This window comes from Rousettus aegyptiacus, unplaced genomic scaffold (assembly GCF_014176215.1).
Source record: "Rousettus aegyptiacus isolate mRouAeg1 unplaced genomic scaffold, mRouAeg1.p scaffold_m13_p_7, whole genome shotgun sequence".
NCBI lineage: Eukaryota > Metazoa > Chordata > Mammalia > Chiroptera > Pteropodidae > Rousettus > Rousettus aegyptiacus.
The window spans coordinates 6,799,990-6,819,470 of record NW_023416310.1 but is presented as its reverse complement, the minus strand read 5'-3'; the positions used below and the strand labels follow the sequence as shown (position 1 = coordinate 6,819,470).

The window sequence follows — 19,481 nt, the reverse complement described above, 5'->3', positions numbered from 1 at the left end:
TACCTGTTTTCCTAGCAAAATTATTAAAATCATCCCTTTTCATTTTCAATAGTGTCTTAGTTTGGACAATTAACTAGTTAGTTTGGACAATTAACTAGTAAATAAGAGCAATTAGCACTTTGGCCTCAGACACCCAACCTGTCTTAAATCACCCAGTTCCTTTGACTCAGATGAACTTTCATCTGAACTTCGATCATTTCTCCACATTCCCTTTTCCAACTCCAGTGTCCGATACTCTACATTTGAAGCTCCTCTCATGACATACATATTCTTAGCACCTTCTTCCCTTTTATTGGACACTTGGCATCCTCTCTCTCCCAGGAAGTCTTCTGGACTTTAAGCAGTGGTGAAGAAGGCTTCATAACCTGGTCATCTGCTCAGAGTGCCTCTGGTAGAATTTTCCTCTAAGGACTCGCTCCCCGATAAATGTGCACTCACTTCTCAAATGGTGTAGTTTCAACCTGTGCTTTTTGTTTCTGTAGAATATAAGCTCCCGGAGGGCAGCCAGGCACGGCCTTAGGATTCCTGTTCTGTTGTAGGAACTATGGTAAATGGGGTAAAGGTGAGGCTGAATAAAGCAATTAACATAGTGTGATGATAGTGAAGAAAAAACAATTCCTGGTGATGTGTTTGCCATTGTCCCCTTCACAGACCAGCTAGGAAGGAAGCATCCTTTGTCCACGTGGCCAGCCACGGCCTGGTTGTGGTTGTGTTGATCAGATGGAAGCAGTGGAGAGAATGAATGAAGCGGAAAGCAACCCAATTTCTGTCTGAGAAAGGATGAGATAAGGAAGGGGAACCAAGAGCCAAGGAAATGGGAGGGGGTAGTGCCGACGCCCTGTCCCCCCACAGAGGCCGCCCCTCGTGCTTCCCCAAGAGAATGGCATTCCTACCTGTTCTCATTCTGAGGCATGCAATGTGAGAAGTGCTCCCTGTAGCTGTGAAACTTGCGGGCCCTGGGATGGGGAGATGTCCGACGTTCGCGGTTGAGGATTTGGTAAAAAGACACAGCTGCTGAGAAGTACTTTGGTGATACAATGAGTGCAAAAAGGTTTGGGGAAAGTTTTTCATTTATTCCACAAATAATATGTATTTTGTCCTGTGCTCTGTGCCAGGCACTGTCATAAACTCTGGGGAGATTATTATGGGGCCCTATGTAGCTCTTCATCTAGCTGTTCCTCTGTATCTTTTATCACAACCTTTAATAAACTTGTAAATGTTTTCCTTGAGTCTATGAGCAGTTGCGGCAAATTATTCGAACCCAAGGATGAGGTCTTTGAAATCTCTGATTTACGGCCGGCCAGTTGGTCAGAAGCACAGGTGAGAACCTGGGGTGAATCTGGTGTCTGAAATATGTACGTAGGGGAGGGTGAGGAAGTCATTCTTGTGGGACTGAGCCTTCAACTTGTGGGGTCTGCAGTTAATTCTGGATAGTCGAAATCTTGGTTGTTCAAGAATTGCTCGTTGGTATTGGGGAAAACCTCCACATATTTGGTGATGAGAAACGTCAGAAGTGAAGTGTTTTGTGTGAGTAGTAAAGGAGACACTTAGAGAAGACACACAGTAGGCAAGAATGGGGTTTTTCCCTACGCAGGTTTGGAAAGCTGAGTTTTTTCCATTGTATCTTCCGTAAGTATAGAGTAGGGTACCCTGTTCTGGCAGGGCCCACATTTCGGTGATGGAGACAGACCATAATTATAATAAAACATAAATTAGAAAGCATTTTGGGTGACGAAAAGCATTATGGAACAAATAGAGAAAGTAAGGGGGATCTGGAGAGCTGGAGTTCAGGGAAGGTGGTTGCAAATTTAGAAAACAAGCAGTCAGAGTAGGCTTCAGAGAGAAGGTGACGTTTGAGCAAAAACTTGGAGTTGATGGAAAGAACCAGGAAATATCTGGCAGAAAGCCTTCTAAGCAGGGCGAACAATGCATGCAAGGTCCCTGAAGTGGATGTGTGTCTGGTATGTTCAGAAACAGCAAGGCCAGTGTGGCTGAAGGTAGTGGGGAGGTATGGACAGGAGATAAGGGGAGAGGGGGAGGGGGAGCAGGCGCGTGGTACAGGGCTTGCTTAGAGGTCATTTAACTGTGAGAGATAAAGGAGACCTAGGCTCCTTAAGCTATAATTGCATCACTGCCTAATGCATCTTGATGGATATTATGCAATATACCTGCAAAAGGTCCTCCATATTTGTTTCCTTTTTAATGTGACGCAGTGCTAATTCTTTGTATATTCATTCGGCTTACAGTAGGCTCTTATCACAGAATAAGGCCTTCCACATAGAGGCACTTGTTGAATGAATGAGTGAACAAAGGGATGAACAAACGAGGCTGGCATTTTAGCCTCTCCCAGTAGGTCCTCAACTTGTCATTTCAATTTTACTGCTCCCACACCCTTTCATAACTTAGGTTCTATTCAGCTATCTGCTGTGCAATGATATATTTCTGCCTCTACCTTTGCTCACCTCATTTTCCCTACTTGAAATGCTCTCTCCCCAAATCTCCATTTGATTCAAATTCTACCAATTGTTAAAGACCCAGGACAAGCTCCACCTCCTCCGGGAAGCCCCTCCATCCCCCCGGGCCTTCACTGCCTTTCTGAGCTCCTGTAGCATCATTCCCCTGACGCCTTTCATTGATGTAATCTGTTTTGTGGCATAACTTTTTGGTGTTTATTTCAAAAACTCCGTTTGCACTCTTTCTGTGTTAGGCAACCAATACATACATGAATGCTGGCATTTTAGGGAGCAACTTTTTCCCTTTTTTGTTTCATAGAAGCTAACTGGATAAAGGAGATTGAGATTCAGACTTGGCTGATCTCATGCAGATTAATAAGCAAGGAGTGCACCGGCACCAGGACCCAGTCGTACCCCAGCTGAACAATAGTTAATTAACTTAGCATTTTCTTTCCACAACCTGTTAACTCCACCCACTTCCCAGAGCACTAAACGCGGCCGCAGCCTGGGAGGCGTGTCCCTCTCGGGATGCCGTAGTCACACACCCTCCGCTGCGCGGCCCGGGGCGAGCATGGCGGCCCCCGAGTCCGTCGCGGCTGTCATTCCAGGCAGCGTGGAGGGCGAGGAGGAGACGATTCTCTACGACTTGTTGGTCAACACCGAGTGGCCCCCGGAGACAGAAGTGCAGGTGAACCAGGGCCCTCTAGAGCCGCGGCCGGCTCGGCGCAGACGCTGCCCTGGCAGAGCCACGTAGCGAGAGCCACGTAGGGGAGTGCAGCCGGGCGGGCGGGGGCGCAGGGCTCGGCGGCTTCCGCGGTTGCCCTGGCAACGGCGCCGCGGGCTGGCGGGGGTCTGGGTCCCCTCGGCCGGGGGTGCCCGAGATTCCTCCCAGGCTCGGAATTCGGCGATCGCGGGGCAGAACCTCGGGCTCCAGGACACGTACCTTCCCACTCGGTTTCGCTGCGGGCACTTGGCGGGGAGTCACAGCGTCGGACTCCACGTCCTCGCTGGATTCTCGCGGGTCCCTTCCCGCGGGCCGGCGAGGGCTGGCGGGGGCCGATCCTCGTCTGCAGCGGGAGAGTTTCTCGCGACCCGCAGTCAAGGCAACACCTGGCGGGCTGCGGCGGAGCGCGGCGCCGAACCTTCACTCCGACTTGGACCCGAATCGCGCCAGTTCTTTTGCATTTCAGATACTGAGCCAGGGGATGGACACACAGAGGTGAATGACTGCCCTGCTGCGAGCCGTCTAGAGAGGGACAGTCCAGTAAACATTTCTCATCACCTAGCATAGTATACGCTGTGATAGTGGTGTGAGCAAAATGCCTTAGGAGTGAAGAGTAAAGGAGCTACTGACTAGGGTTGGGTTCTCTGCTAACGAAGGGGCTGTAGGGGTTGGTGACCTGAAATGGACCTTGGGCTCTCAGTTCCCTAGACAGGGCCTCCCAGGCACAGGATGAAGAGTAGGAGCCAGCAGTCCACATTTATCCAGCGGGTATTGATTGAGTATCTAACATCTGCCATTTCCTGTTTTAGATTCAGAAAACGCAGCAAGATCGAAAAGGACTTTTATTAAAGATCATGGCGTCCAGCCCGTATAAATTCTCTTTTACAGTATCTTCTTAAAGTTTCTTTGTTGGAGAAACAACTCATTCTCTTGTTCATTCTCCTGTAAAGTTGGTGGTTTTTCTTTAACTTCCTTCCCACTGCAGTTTCTGCTTGTCTTGAATAATGTGTTTTGTAGGCTGGCAGAGATCCGCACATAATTTTGTTTTTCAAGTATTTTAGTTTCTGTTTGTTTTAAACAGTGTATTTGGTGGGGTTAGGCAGCCAGGAAGCGGTTGCTGCTGCTAGTTGGATAAGAATGTTTCCACTCATTAGCACTTTCTGGTTAATTACGGTAATGTTGTAGAATGCTTAACTAAATCGATTTAACAACTAAGCCTAGCATCAACTTACATTGAAAAGTCATGGCACTTTTTTTTTGGTTATGTTGATTTCAGCTGTTGAACTACGGGCTCCTAGAAGCAGATGATCAACCCACGTTTGTTTTGTGAAATAACTTTTCTGTGTTTTTGAGCCATATGTGTCTGCACTTAACTGTATGTTTCTTTCTGAACAGGGCATTAGTACATCTTACTCTTTTGTAGTGCCTAGCGTTTGGGGTACACAGTGTTTACTCTATACTTAAGGAACTATTTAATGTAGCACTTGTATATCAGTGTGTGTGTTAGTAGCATTTTCTCTATGGTTATACAACATTCAATACATTTGCCTTAAGACATGAGTTTATGAATCTACATGACCCCTTTTCCTGCAAGCAAAACTTTGTTTTAGGCCTCTGCAGCCCACCCAACTGAGCTGAACTGCGACCAGTGTGGTCTTTGCCTGTGACTTCTCTTCTGTTTGGACTGGTGTCCTGGCTTTAAAGTTTCCAGCCTCAACCCTTGTTCTCCTCTGCAAACCTCATCTTCACAAATACCTGTAACTCCCTTATGCTCACTTTTACTTCCTCTTTTCCTAGTTCTGCCTCTACTTGTTTCTTTTTATAAGTAGTTTTTAAATACTGTTAACTTGTGTCTAGTATTCGGAGTATTAGCAAAGAAATAGAACTTTACATATTGCGTAAAGATTACCAGGACATTCTCAAATATAAGTTTTCTTTTTTCAATTGTAGCCTAGAGGCAACCGAAAACATGATGAGTCTTTTATCATCACAAAAGCAATTAGAGGTAAATACAGCTTATTTACTTTTCTACATATAATGATACAGTTAGCAGATAATCCCCCCTCTCTGTTTTATTTATAACTGTGCTATTTTAGAAAGTTTAGAGATTTTAAAGTTCTTTGGACTTCTAATATAGAGAGCGTGATAAAAGCAGAGCATACATGTTACCCAAGTTTAATTTTATATATGTCTATATTTTAATTGTATGTATGATGTGTACATACATACATCCATGTGTATATACATATGTACACACACATTTTTTCATGCAGCTTAGAGCTAAGGTATGGCCTGAGTTTAATCATTATGGATATACTCTATAAGAAATGAAGAAAATCAAATCCAATCAGAGTTTCAGAAAGTATGGATGTTGATGAAAAGAGAGTGACAGGCTCTTTTAAGTGGTTTACATGATGTTTCAGGTACATCTGGTCAATAACAAATTTGATTAACCAGGGAATTCATTAACTCCTCACAGAGTACATTTGAGCTCATAGGATGAGGAAGTATCAGGCACTAGCCACATTCTACATTGAGCTGGTGCTGTGAGGACTTTATATTAATTGATGTAAAACCCTTCCCAGACCAGCAAGGTAGGTGCTGTTGTGAGTTCCTGTTTTTAGGTGAGGAAACTTGACCAAGATCATTCATTTGAAATTTGACCGCATGTCTTTCCGGCCCCAAAGCCTGTCCTTGTTATACTGGTAAATTTGAGCTACTTTTAAAGAGAAGATTCAGATTCAAAGGAGTTGAGTACTTGAAATTATAATTTTATCTTCTGATATAAGAAGCATTAGCACATTCAATTTTCATTATTACAAATGCTTTGAAACTTTGAAAATTTAGAAAATATACACAGGTAATCAAATTTATTGTAGAAAATTCAGAGAATATAGAAAATGATGTTATTCCTCATTTCGCCACCCAGAGATCATCTGTTATCCTTTAGACCTTCTAGTGATATACATCTAACTGGGTACATATGTTCACACACACGTGTTTTAAATGGGATCATATAAAACATTGTCAATAGTGTTAGAGATTTTGTTTACCGTGGACTTCTCCATTTTTAGATAGTATTATTTAATCTTTGCTATAAAGTGTAAAATGATATCTTAATTTTTATTAAAATACTTAGATTTTTTTTTTTTTTATGCCTACAGCACCTGGTCTTCCTAGGTGGTATCCCAGCCAATTACTAACCAGATCTGAGCCTGCTTAACTTCCAAGATCAGATGGGATCAGACTTGTTCAGGATAGCATGGCTATAGATAAAAATACTTCTGTTCTAAAGGATGATTACTATGATTTCTACTCCATGATTTTCTTTAAAGCCCCTTTGATGAAATTTGCATCTTAAGTCTCTTTCACAATTTTGAATATACACATTTTTAATGCAAAAAATATCTTATAAGTAAATTTATCAGTGAATTTAATTTGAAAAATGATTTCTAAAGAACAGCTGATTCATATTTGACTTTGCCATTTTTATTACAGATCGTTTGTTATTTTTACGCCAATACATCTGGTACAGGTGAGTTTTTAATTCCGAGAAACTGTGAGCATCAAAGACAAACAATATCCACATGTTTTCAGAATTGAATTGTGATATAGATGCTGACATTCAGGTGAACTCAGTTTATAACACATTTCAAACATTTGGCATACTGCGGCAGGATATCCTAGTAGATTTAGGGTAATTTTTATTCACTTAGTCGTCAAAAAGATCTTATGACAACTGCTTTCTCTGGTGAGCATTCTCATCCTTATCTTGAATGTCCACATGATGGATCCGTAGCTTGCATATCTTTTAAAAAACAAAAAACCTTTTTGTTCTTATTGTTATATCACCTCTCGGGGCTGATATCCAGTTGCTGTGCGTCAGAGAAGGTTCTTTATGTAGGGTACTTTTATACTCTTTTGAGTGATAAGTATTTTCAGGCACAGTCCTAATTTTGAGCCCTAAAAGGAACAAAGAAATGATTATTCTGACAAAGGATATAATTCAGCTTTTAGGTAGGAATTTAGATATGTTTTATTTATATATATTTTATAGAATTGTTTATGGATAGCTTTTTCTTGTGGACATCTACTCTTAATAGCCCCAGAGATAATGTAGTTTTATGAAAGAGACCTTTGGTTCTTCTTTAGAAGCAGCTCCAATGTATTCTGCTCTTGCTGTGTGTGTGTGTGTGTGTGTGCGCGCGCGCGCGCGTGTGTGGTTTTCATGATTAGATTTTAAGTTAGCTAATATGTTGTGGTTTCAGCCCTGCACCTTTTTTGCTCCCTGATGGACTGGTTCGCTTGGTTAACAAACAGATAAACTGGCATATGGCCCTTGCAAGGTAAGGATATATAAAATTCGTATAATGTGTCTCTACCTGGATTAGCATTTAGCTTTCATTACGGACATTAATTTTGGGGTCCTTATGGCTGAGTCTTTTTATTATATATAAATTTCCTTTGAGACACATGATTAGTGTTGTTTAAATGTTAATTTAAGCTGTATTGAATCATTTTTATGCTTCCGTGCCTATATACTAATCTAATTCTTAGGTCAGAAGGTGGATAATTAAAGCATGTGAAAAATTTTAAAATGATTTTAACTTCTTAAAATAATCCCATCTGTGTGGAAGATGCTACAAATATTCATAAAGCATTTTTTTTTTTCCTCTTCCTCCCCTGTGACAGCAATGGCAAGCTTCTGGCTGCTGTTCAAGATCAGTGTGTGGAGATCAGGTAACTGTTAATGGTCATTACACATTTCCTTTGAGAAACATTTTACTTGATTGATGGGAACTAAGATTTTTAAAGGGGCATATTTAAAGGGATTTTACCGTTGACTCACATAGTTTTGCGAGGTGTCAGACACCAATTTTACCAATTAAAGGATGAGGGATACTTTCTCAGAGTAGCATGTTTGTCTTTCCATTTCCCCAGATCTCTCTTTCTCTTCAGAAATTTTGCTTTCTCAGATGACGCGTGTCTTCCAGAACTCACTCTTATTTGACTGTCGTGAAGTCAGCTGAGCAGATGCTCAGGAAGGTAGAAAAAAGTAGGGGCCGCTTTACTCTGTTGGCATAAAGCTGTGGTCGGACTCTGGGTTTACCAAAAACCAAGTTTATTTATGTCTTCGGACCAGCGACATCCTCTGTCCTCTTGAGACAGTGGCATTGCATACACATCTGTAAGACTTCTCCAGGCTGGGCTTTCCAGATACTTTATTTTTAAGTAATGCGTCAGTTGCAAAAGATGTAAAACTATGGCAACTAACTCAGGAAAACGAGTTCATTCTTTGGGAAATCAGCAACAGCAGTCGGCACGTGTGGCCCCTCTAAAACTGGGGGCTACTCCTGTCTCCAGGCAAGGCCTAACTCTTAGTTTTCAAAGAATAAGCAACGATGCAGAAATTCCCGGGTGCCTAGGTAACCAGTCAAAAGATTTTTCTGCTACTTCATTATTCTAGACTATAGTGTAAATGAGATTTCAGTCATCACACTGGGTTTAGCTTTTTGTTGGAAGTTTCTTTTTTCCCTCCATTTATCCAAACAGAATTGAGCACCTCAACTTTATGGGTAGTAGGTAAAGGGTTTGCTCTCATTGAAGCATAGACTTCAGATGGGGAGATCCATTGTTTCTCTTAAGACTATTGGGGTGGAAATGATTGGCAATAATGACAGCCTTTCAAAACTATCTAATTTGGCATGGCTTTAATAGGCAGGTTTCTCTTTTTTGTAACAGCGTCATTAAGCATCAGGTTTGCATGGTATTTGAACTTATTTTATAGGAATGGGCTAGCATTTCCTATTCCATTTATTGCATTAATGTGAAATGTCTCTTTTTGAGAAATGTGTTCATGGTGTGACTTCTTTGTGAACAACACCGAATAGGCAAAATTTATTTCCATCTTTTCCCTGTAAAATGAGAACATTAGTGAAACGATTTGAAGTGTTAGGCTCAGGGCGTGCATGGGGGTATGAAATTGATATTTAGGCCTGTGAAGGAGAGTTTGACCAAGGGTTTAATGGAACTCGCTAATAAAAATTTTAATGAAAGGAATAAAAATTATTTGCTTTTATAAAATGATCTACTGGATTGTTAGAGTGTTTTATAAAACAATACTTATAAAATTTGGATGTGTATCCATCTGTTAAGGAATGCACTCACGCATTTGATATTAAGTAGTGAGAGAAGATGTCTGGGCGATGGAAGTGATGCTCCCGATGGTCTTATTCAGCTGGTCTGGAATTTGCAAAAGCTTCATAATGTTAGTATAAAGACTCATGTCCTTGTGTGGTGAGAAGTTGACTCCACCAGGAAGCCTTTCAGGAATGTACCCCATACTGCTTATGGACCCCCCATTTCCTCTATTGGTTAGGAGTCAATTCTTTATGCTCCTCTAATAATCAACACATTTCTCTATTATACTTAAGATAATGCTAACATGTGTTAACTCATTTAATCCTCGCAGAAGCCCTATAAGGTAGATACAGCCCTTTTCCCCTAATACAGAGGCAAGCACTATATGATTAAATAATTTGCCCAAGAATTTGAAATCAGCCTGGCTTTGGACCACAAAGCTATACTACCTTTCGACCATTTATGCTTGTATGTTGACATGCAGGTGTCCCACAGTAATTTAGGGCCCTGCTTTGCACAAGTCCAGGGTGTGCCATGCACCTAAAACCTAGTGTGCGTGGGGGTGTGGAGTCTGCAGTCCCACTTAGACTGTGCGTTCCTTGGAGGCAGGGACTGCCTTTTTCTTTTAATACTTTATATTCACTGGAACATAACAGATGCTTAGTTTACAGATGATGAATAAATGGGGTGTTTGCAAATAGGACAGGGAAAGCAGGCGCTGGGAGGGTGTTACAGGGCATAGCCCACTGACGAGCTTAGAGCTGGCACTCGGTTGCTTTTGTTGAATGAATCTAGACACATACACTTGACAGTGACCTGAATGGAAGTGTCCTTGAGCAAAGATGGTAGAGTGGTCAGCACAGAAAAAGGGTTAGGTGGATTCCAAAAGTAAACCCTGGGACAAGTATCTGTCCCTGAATTTTTAAGACATCTGTTCTCTCTTCCATATGTGTCTTTTTTCCCTCAGTGAAGACCACATACAATGCACAATTGGCTCAGTAATTTGTATTCAATATCCAAGAAATATTTGTTGATTGGGTTAAAATACAAAAGAGAATTCTAGCGTCTGGGGTCATTATTTGATATTAGGTAGTAGTTATATATGGTTTTTAAGGGAAAAAAAGCTTTAAACACGATTTAGCTTTTAGAAGCGGCTCTGTCTTTCCTGCTGTTCCCCAACTTCATTTTTGTAGTGAGTGGCAGATGACTCGCATGTGCTCTAATATGGCACATTTAACTTGCTTGTATGTAGGGCTGCCCATGGATAAAAAAAAAAAAACCCAAATGAACAACCCCAAATGACTTGTCATGAATTGCTACTCTAATTTGTAATTTTGCAGTAATTATGGATTATAAGTGGCTATATGTGTTTCCTCTTTTCTAAATAGTGGAGTGATAATTTCTTATGATTAAGGACTGTTATAAATAAGGGAACTAATTAGAAACCATCACAGAACCCAACAGAAAGCATTAAAATAAGGGACAGGCTAATGACATGTTAATATAAGACACCCCACCTTAAATTTGTTTAAGTATCTTAAGTGATCAATCTGAAGAGCTTTAAAAAATATTTTTGCTTGGGTTCCATCTCAGATTTATTAACTCAAGACCCTTGGAGATGGGGCCAGGCATCTCTGTTGTATTAAAAAAAGATCATGCTTAAACTTACACATACTTATATCACTTTATTCCCTGTTGTAGCTTTGTTTTTTGATGAAAAAGAAATGTTGGAAGAAAATGTCACTAATGAAAGGGTCTTATTTGAGGTACAAAACCATCTCTGTAAGAGAAGGGATGATTTAGCGTTGCATAGAGAAGTTGTCTAGTCTATAGGATATGTGGTGTTTTACAGCAGTACACAATATCGTAGTTGTCAAACTGTTGTCTTAATTTTGTATGTATTTTGCAGGTCTGCAAAAGATGATTTTACATCTATTATTGGGAAATGTCAAGGTAAGAGGTTCCAAAACATATAAAAAATGAAAACTTGAAATCTGCAATAATTTATAGTATTTCTTGAAAACCAGAATAGATATTAGATAAATATTTGTTAACCAGTATCATCATCACTATTAAAATAATTTTAAAAATCTTAACTGATTTCTCTAACTGCCTTAAACATTTTGCTTTAAGATGTGCATTTTAGAGAAGTTTGAAATTGAACCTTTTTAAAAAAGTCTAAGCCAGTTTCATGAGAAAGTATTTGTAAGTGCCTATAGTATTTTATTTTGAATTCAGTACAGAAATTTTTAGCTGTAAGTCAAGAGTTGGTCAGATACAGATATTAAAAACATCTGGGATTTGATCATTCTTTGATATAGTTACTAAAAATATACTGAATGACCTTATATTTATGAAATGTTTTCTTGGGTGCCAGGTGTGTGATTGTGAGCAAACAGGCCTCTTCCCTTACCTCATACACTCAACTTTACATGATTATAAACTTTGACAAATCTGATGAAATAAAAATATAGATACAGAGTAGAGTGAGAGTTTTTAACGAGGAGTGGGAGATGACATTGTTGAGGAAAAAATGACTTCTGGAAAGCATCTTTATGATTGAGTAGAAGGTTGGAGACGTGGAGAGTGTTTTGATCTGCACAGCAGTGTATGAAAAGGTAGCTGGGAGCTTACAGGTGGAAGATAATCAAGAGGTCGCTATTAGGTAAATGCATCTATTACCTGCAGTTCTGTCTGACCCAGTGGTGGTTTAACAGGGTAGTAGTTGTAGGAATCATGATGATGATCCTGGTCATTGTGAGGGTGACAAACATTTGTAGTGTCCTGTGTGCTGGGCACTGTATTTAGTGCTTTATATGTATCTTCTCATTTAATTGGAAGATTCTGATATATACGTATTTTATCTTAGAGCAGCATAAGATAAAATAAATATTTGACAGCAAAAGGGAGCATGGAGAAGGGAGGCAATGATAGTTTTGAGATCTGCAAAGTGGCGGACATACAGACCATTTCCCAGACTCCCCATGGATACACACGCTGGTCTTCAGCTCCTTGTCAAATGCATGTTTAGTGGCCTGGGGCCAGTTTCCTTCTACTTTTTTCATTCTTGGCCATCCTCACATATCGAGATTAAAAATCAAATGTTTTAAAAGTGTTTTGAGTTCCCATATGAATGGTGATATTTATTAGTATGTCGGAATCATTGTTCCTAAACAATTCTGCATATACTGGTGGATAAGGGAGTGGTAGTTCAAGTGGAATTATCGTTACACGTGGTGTATATTGTGACTTAGAAGCAAATGCAAAACTTCCCACATATTTGTGTACACTGCTCTCCCCTTACCAGGTCCCTCCTGCTTTGTTCCCCGGATGGCCAGTGGTGCCCTGGTCTGTACCAAGTCCAGGCATTTTCTCTGCTTTTTCTTCTATCCCTTCCTTCTGTCTGTAACACATATTTATTAAACTAGCACAGTCCTGAGCACTGTGTATGTATGCAGTGAGGAATGAGATACAAGCTGCCTAGATGTCAGGTTTGTAGCTCCTCAGGAAAGAGAGCAGCTTCATTGCAACTGTACTGAGTGACACAATGGAGAAGCATCACCTTTAACTTTTCCAGGCCTTGCGAATCTGTTGAAATGGCTCTTGCCTCCGGCTTCTGCACTTCAGCCCTCGCAGTCCTAGTTCAGGCTCTTAACATTTCTTGCTTGATTCCTTGCAACATTCTCCCGACAAGCTTTGCTTCTGTATGCCCTTCTCCAGTCTGCACTTTGCATTGTTTGCCAGACTGATTGTTCTTAAAAGAGAATTCTATCAGGTTACCCCTCAGATACAGCTCCCTCCCTTTCTACCCAGGTAATCTTGGACAAGTTACTTTACCTCTCTGAGCCTCAATCATCTGTAACATGGGTCTCATTTTATAGATTGGGTTGTGCAAAAGTTGTGTGAGCTAATACATGTAAAGCCCTTAGCATGATGTGTGACACCTTGTAAGTACTTAAGAGACATAAAGCAACTGCTGGTCCTAGTACTGCTGGTATGATTCTGCCTGTAAGCTTTCAATTGTTCGTCCACCATTGACTATAAAATACAGTTTAGATTTTGTAAGTCAGGACACAAGACCTTTCACAGTGAGGTCCCCGCCATGTGTCCTTTGTCCTAGTATGGAGCAGTCTGCGGTTTTCCATCCCCGTCACGCTTTCAGGCCTTGGTCCAGGTACTTCCTTTTTCCTAGAAGCTCCGAATTAGTCCTGCAGAGTTTAGTTCGGGCACCAGCTATACTTTGGGAGCCCTTTCCTCCCTGCCCTCTTCGCTGCCATTTGTACATTTTAATGTTTCTCCAGGACTTACTTGTACCTTTGTCACACATTTGACCTAATCTACTTCCCTTTTTAAATTGTCGATTTGCTCGTCTGATTCTTCTTTAGACTGTAAATTCTTTTGAAGGTAGGGCTGTTGTTTCACTCAACTTTCTTTTTTATTCTTAGTGCCTAGCATGGTGTCTGATACTTAGTAGGCACACAAGTTTTGGTCCTATCACCTAGGTATTGGCACTCGAGAGCTATTAATGTGATTTTTGTGAATGAATGTATGAGTAAAGTATATTTGCCTATTTCCTGTGTTAATTTTGGGAATTTGTATACACACACACAATATTTCGTTTGTTATTCACATATAAACATATGGGTAATTGTCATGTTATTTGTTTTTTATTCCTAATGTACGCAAATGTGTGTACATACCATGAACGGAACGTGGAGATAAGAAGTCCTGTTTGCTTAGTACCCTTTTGTGAATAATCGAAGAGGAGTAGTGTTTGTGTTTCTAAAGCTCAGGGCTCTAGCATTTCCTGAATTTCCTTTTTATAGTTTTTTCACCACTGTTTAAGTAGACCAGACCTGGGTTAAATAACATATAAGGATCAAAAAGTTCCTGGAAGAACAATTCGAAGATATTCAGTTGCCTTTTTCCCAGCGCTGCCCACGTGTTGGGTAAGGGCTCGGGGCGCCTTCTGTGGGCTTCTGGGAAGCAGGCCGAGAATGAATGCCCAGGTTCAGACACGCAGGAGCCTTTGAGCTTTGCCATTAGACACCTGCTCTTGGACAGTAAGTAATGAGAAATCTACAAGTTAACATGAAAGCGGCAAGCTTAACCCCTCCGTATTTCACACAGATTGCAGTATTTGTTAGGTTTTAGTGTGTATAGTTAATGTGGCAGCATGGATAAGATAATAAGGCTTTGAGAACTAATGTTTTATTTTGTTGACTTCCGAATGTGTGAATTTATGACCTTAATGCTACATTAATAGCTTCTTTCCATTTCATATAATGTGAGGTAATGATCATTTGCTTATTATCTGCTTCATCTTTATGGGAATAACTCGCATATGCCAGATGATATTTCATGTGTATGCCTGGAGAAATGCAGCCAGATTGTTGTTAATGCATTTTCGAAACTGCATATTGCAGAGTCTGCAAACAGAAATAGGAGCTATTTGGTTCCACTTTGATATTTTTCAATTATTGTTTTATAAAATGAATGCCATTTGAGAATGTTTTCAGTGTGGATTGCAACTTGTTTTGGCTCTGTTTGCCAGCCCATAAAGAGTAATTCAGTTTTCTCTATCTTGAAGAGTGGCCTAAAACTTGAATATGGAATTAGACTTTTTTAAAGCTGTACTGTGTCAATCGAGAGATTTTCCTCATTTCTGATTTTGAGATACCGTGAACCAGCGCTGCCTGATGCTGAGCTGCAGCTCGCCCGTGGTCAGCTTGCCGAGGCCCCGTCAGCCCTCCCATGGCCCCGGAGCCCTGTGACAGCCCGGCTCAGACTGGTGGCCTCCAGTTTGCAGCAAGCTCATTCATTTACCATTAGGTGCCATGCAGACATGATTGTCTCTGTGTCTGGATGTGAGAAAGGTTGGGAAGCATAGACTGTTTGAAGCACCAGGATTTTGAAGCAAGGTGGGAAGAGCCGTCATTAGGCCTTTGTGCAGATAACCGTGGAGCGCAGGTGCCAGATCTCTGCCTCGGTGTCATGGCGATATTGGCCTGTAGATTTTTTTTAATGCCTTTCTGGTTTGGTGCTGGAGTAATGCTGGTCTCAAAATCTGAGTTGGAAGTGTTTTTTTCATTTTAGCGAAAGTTTGTGTAGAATTTGAATTACTTGTTTCTTAAATGTTCAGTAGAATTCCCCCGTGAATTTTCTTTTTAAAGACGTTTTTAATTCCTGATTAAAAATTTAAAATAGAAAGTGTTTTAAAATTTTACTTTCCTCTTGCTTCAGGTTTTGTTTTTGTGCGTGTGGAGTTTTCCTCTAAGTTATGGGCTAGATTGGCTCGAAGTTGTTCAGAATGTTTCCTTTTTGTCCTTTTGCCGTCTGCCGTCTGCCAGATGTGTGCTCATGTTTCATCTCTCGTTCTTGATAGTGGTGGTTTGTGTTCTCTTTCTTTTCTCTTGAGCAGTCAGGCCAGAGTATTATTAATTTACTCTTCAATAAGAAAAATTTAGGTTTTGATTCCTTTTTTGTTTGCTTTGATTTTTGCTTTTATGTTTCTTTCCTTCTGCTTACTAGGTTTAATTCGCTTTTTTTCTCTAGATGAAAAATAGACATTTAGGTCATTAATTCTTAAACTTTTCTTATGTAAGTATTTAAGTTTCTTCTAATATAAGCATCTTTTTGTTGATATCTAATTCTGTAGTGGTCAGAGAACATATATAACATGGTTTTAATCTTTTACATTTATCGAGTCTTGATTATGGCCCAGTGCATGGTTTGTCTTCATGAACCAGTTCTTTGAAAATAATTTTATTAAAAGAATTTAAAATAATTCGATTTTTGGGTATGGTGCAGTTATTGTGTATAGTGTTTTATAAATGTCTGTTCTATTGAGTTGGGCCTTAGAACTGTTCAGAATTTTATCTTTATTGATTTTTCTCTCTGTTCTATCAATTACAGGGAGAGGTGGGTTGAAATTTCCAGTTATAATTGTGTATTTATTTTATCCATTAGTTCTGTCAGTCTGTGTGTATTTAGAAGCTCTAATTTTTAGGTATATACATGTATTATTTGGTCGTCTTGTTGAAATGGGCTTCTTTGCCCTGATGAAATGTCCCTTTTTATATCCAGTAATACTCCTGTCATAGAGTCTATTTTTTTTAATTTTAATGTGGTCACTAACTTTGTTAATGATTGGTATTTGCATGACATACCTTTCTTCTCCTTTTGCATTTAATCTGTGTATTTGTATTTAATGTAAATCACTCATTGAAAGCAAATAACCAGATCTTGCTTTTTTTTTCAGTCTGACAATTTTTGTCATTTAATTGGAGAGTTTAGAACATTTACATTCACTGCAATTATTGGTCTGGCTTGGTTTAATTTTACCTTGCTATTCGCTGTTGTTTTTCTTGTCTGTTTCCTTTCGGCATTTGCTCTAGGGTTTATAATGTGCGTTTAAAAGTTATTACACAGTATACCTCCATTCACTCCTATTCTTTTGTGTTTCTATCCGTTATTTTACATATGTTAAACCCTTATGATATGTTATTTTTTGTCAAGTAACTTTTTAAGAATTTGCAAAACAAAGACAAATGTATTTACGTTAACATCTTTTTTCTGTTCTATCACTCTATTTCTTTGTGTGAAACTGACTTTCCATTTGACAGAGTTTGCTTTAACTTGAAAAACTTATTAAACATTTCTGGTAATGAAAGTCTCTTGATAACAAATTCTGTCAATTCTTGTTTGAAGCCATCTTTGATTTTGTCTTCATTTTTGTAAAATATTTTCTCTGGGTATAGAATTCTAGGTTGACCTTCCCCCCACTTTCAGCTCCTTAAAGATGTCATTCATTGTTTGGTTTTGATGGGAAATCAGTCATTATTATGATTGCTTTTCTGTATATAATCTTATAATCGTGTGATTGACTCAGAACAGTTCTTGATTCACCTGCCTAATATATATATCATATTTTGTGCATGTATATTCTAATATAATCCTTTCTATTTCCGTGGCATCTAAATTTGATACATGTAAAAGCTCTCAGTTGAAATTTTCAGTTTTTGCTTTAGAGGAGGTGAACTCATTGGATTGGAATTATGTTATGCCCATTCTCTATGCTTTTGACCTCTTAATTTCATAAGCATTTTGAGGTATATTATTCCTGAGCCATTACCTCACTTGCGCATGCTTAGGCATCAGTAGGCTCTGCTTCTCAAGGGAGTGGGCAGGGTTGGCTTTGGTTTATATTTCCCTACTCTTACTTTGAAGTGATTGCTGGGGACTGTTCTTTTCTACTGAGCCGAAGCGGTAGAGATCGTTAGGAGGTGATGTAATATAGTCGAATTCTCACTTTAGTTGCAGTAACTGTAGGTGCTAGCTGTCTTTCTAACATGTTGCTAAAAGCACTTCCTCTCTTTTCATTCTAGTTCCCAAAGACCCCAAACCTCAGTGGAGGCGCGTGGCGTGGAGTTATGACTGTACCCTGCTGGCCTGTGCAGAAAGCACCGGGACTGTGAGGGTGTTCGACCTCATGGGAAGTGAACTCTTTGTTATTGTCCCGGTACGTACGTGCCTTCAACTGATAACATCCTTGTTTGAGAGCCTTCTATGACTACGTACTCGAGGGAATGGATGTGGAGAGAGGGGAAATATAAATACAAATCCGAACAATAAGTCGTGAACTGAAGAACCTAGTTGGATATCTGTACACGAAGTGATTTATTCTTTGTATTTTGTAGTGCAGCTTCCAGATGTAATCCACCGTTACTAAAACGTGGTAGTAAGTACTAAGCAGAGATGCTGGAAACTGTTACACAGTTCCTGTGAGGTAAAGAAAGTCAGTGGGCTGTCCCCGCAGGAACAGCTTTGAGAAGAGTTAAAATCTGTTACCCTGAACAGAGACTGAAGAAAAAACCTAACGGCCGTAATAACTTGTATTTGTATAGTGCTTTATACTTTATTAACGACTTTGATTTAGTGCATTTTTATTTAATATTCACAGTAAGCCTTTGAGTAGCTTCAGTAGATATTATTCTCATTTTACGGTTTAGAAAACTGGAATTGAGAGTGAGTAAAATGACCTTTTCCGAGGCAGTCAAGTTAAATAAGTGTCTCTTTCAGGAATCCAGTGCTTTTCACTTTGCATCCTTTTTCCTCAAGCGGACGAGGTACAGGGCCAGGTAGAACAGTGGTTCTAATTGGGCTACATCTTAGAATAACCTGGGAAGCTTTATAAAGAACAGAAAAACAAAAACAAAATATATTAACTGGATTGCCCAGGTTCCACCCCCAGAAATTCTGTTTTAATTCATCTGTGTGGCCTTTGAGTATAGATGTTTTTTTCAGCCAATTAAACCCCCCCCTCGATTTCTTTAAATTAAAAATTATTGGGGTGACATTGATCAACAGAATCCAATAAGTGTGCAGTTCACCAGTATGTCGTATATGTATTGCATTGTGTGACCACCACCCAAAGTTAGTTCTTTCTGTCACCACTTATCGATTAAAAACTTAATAAAGTTTTTCTGCTGATTCTAATGATTTTTTTATTCAGATATAATGAGTGGAAAAACTTGAAAAAGTATGTTGGGCTCTTATTACAGAAGTCCTGGGCAACCAAACTAAGATGCTTGTGTTACTGTATGCTAGATCAGCACTGTGTGATAGAAATATGACAGAAAAACTATGTACATGATGACACACATAATTTTAAATTTTTTCGTGGTCACATTAAGAATAATTGAGAGAAACAGGTGATATTTATTTAATATATTTTATTTCAATAAATCCTAAATATTTCAACATGTAATCAATGTAAAAATTATTAATGAGATATTTTACTTTCTTTGGTACAGTTTTTTTTTTTTTTTTTTGAAATATCGTGTCTTTTTATATTTACGGTATACCTCAGTTTGGGCTGGCCATGTATCAGGAGTTCAGTAGCCATATGTGACCACAGTATTTTACTGCATAGTTCTCGTAATGAGTAACCATTCAGAATAATCAACTTTATTATGTGTACTTCCCAAGGTTCACATGCCGTCAGGTCCTTAGCAATATAACGTGATACTTAGTTGATGGAAAAAGTGTGGCTTGGAGTAAGTGTTTTTAAGTATCCTTTTGTTTAAGTGCTGATCGGAAATGGAAAGTAACTGGAGACTTTTTCTTTTTTAGCATAGGTTACTGCTGGCAGCAGAAATCAA

The 19,481-nt window shown here is 39.5% G+C and overlaps 1 protein-coding gene and 1 pseudogene across 3 annotated transcripts in view; one reads left to right on the top strand and one right to left on the bottom strand.

Annotated features, from left to right (window-relative positions):
- Window positions 1-19,481, top strand: part of NBAS (NBAS subunit of NRZ tethering complex) — a 258,704-nt gene that overhangs the window by 18,388 nt on the left and 220,835 nt on the right. For 2 of the 3 annotated variants that reach the window (XM_036224652.1, XM_016144790.2), the window contains exons 1-7: window positions 2,992-3,141; window positions 5,128-5,182; window positions 6,676-6,712; window positions 7,446-7,523; window positions 7,870-7,917; window positions 11,228-11,271; window positions 17,706-17,839. In XM_036224652.1, coding sequence (XP_036080545.1) covers window positions 3,025-3,141; window positions 5,128-5,182; window positions 6,676-6,712; window positions 7,446-7,523; window positions 7,870-7,917; window positions 11,228-11,271; window positions 17,706-17,839 — 513 coding nt within the window. In that variant the 5' untranslated portion in view covers window positions 2,992-3,024. Of the gene's footprint in view, window positions 1-2,991; window positions 3,142-5,127; window positions 5,183-6,675; window positions 6,713-7,445; window positions 7,524-7,869; window positions 7,918-11,227; window positions 11,272-17,705; window positions 17,840-19,481 lie in introns of those variants that run through there. The other variant, XM_016144791.2, reaches the window with a different exon arrangement.
- Window positions 6,333-6,451, bottom strand: LOC118605671 (annotated as a pseudogene).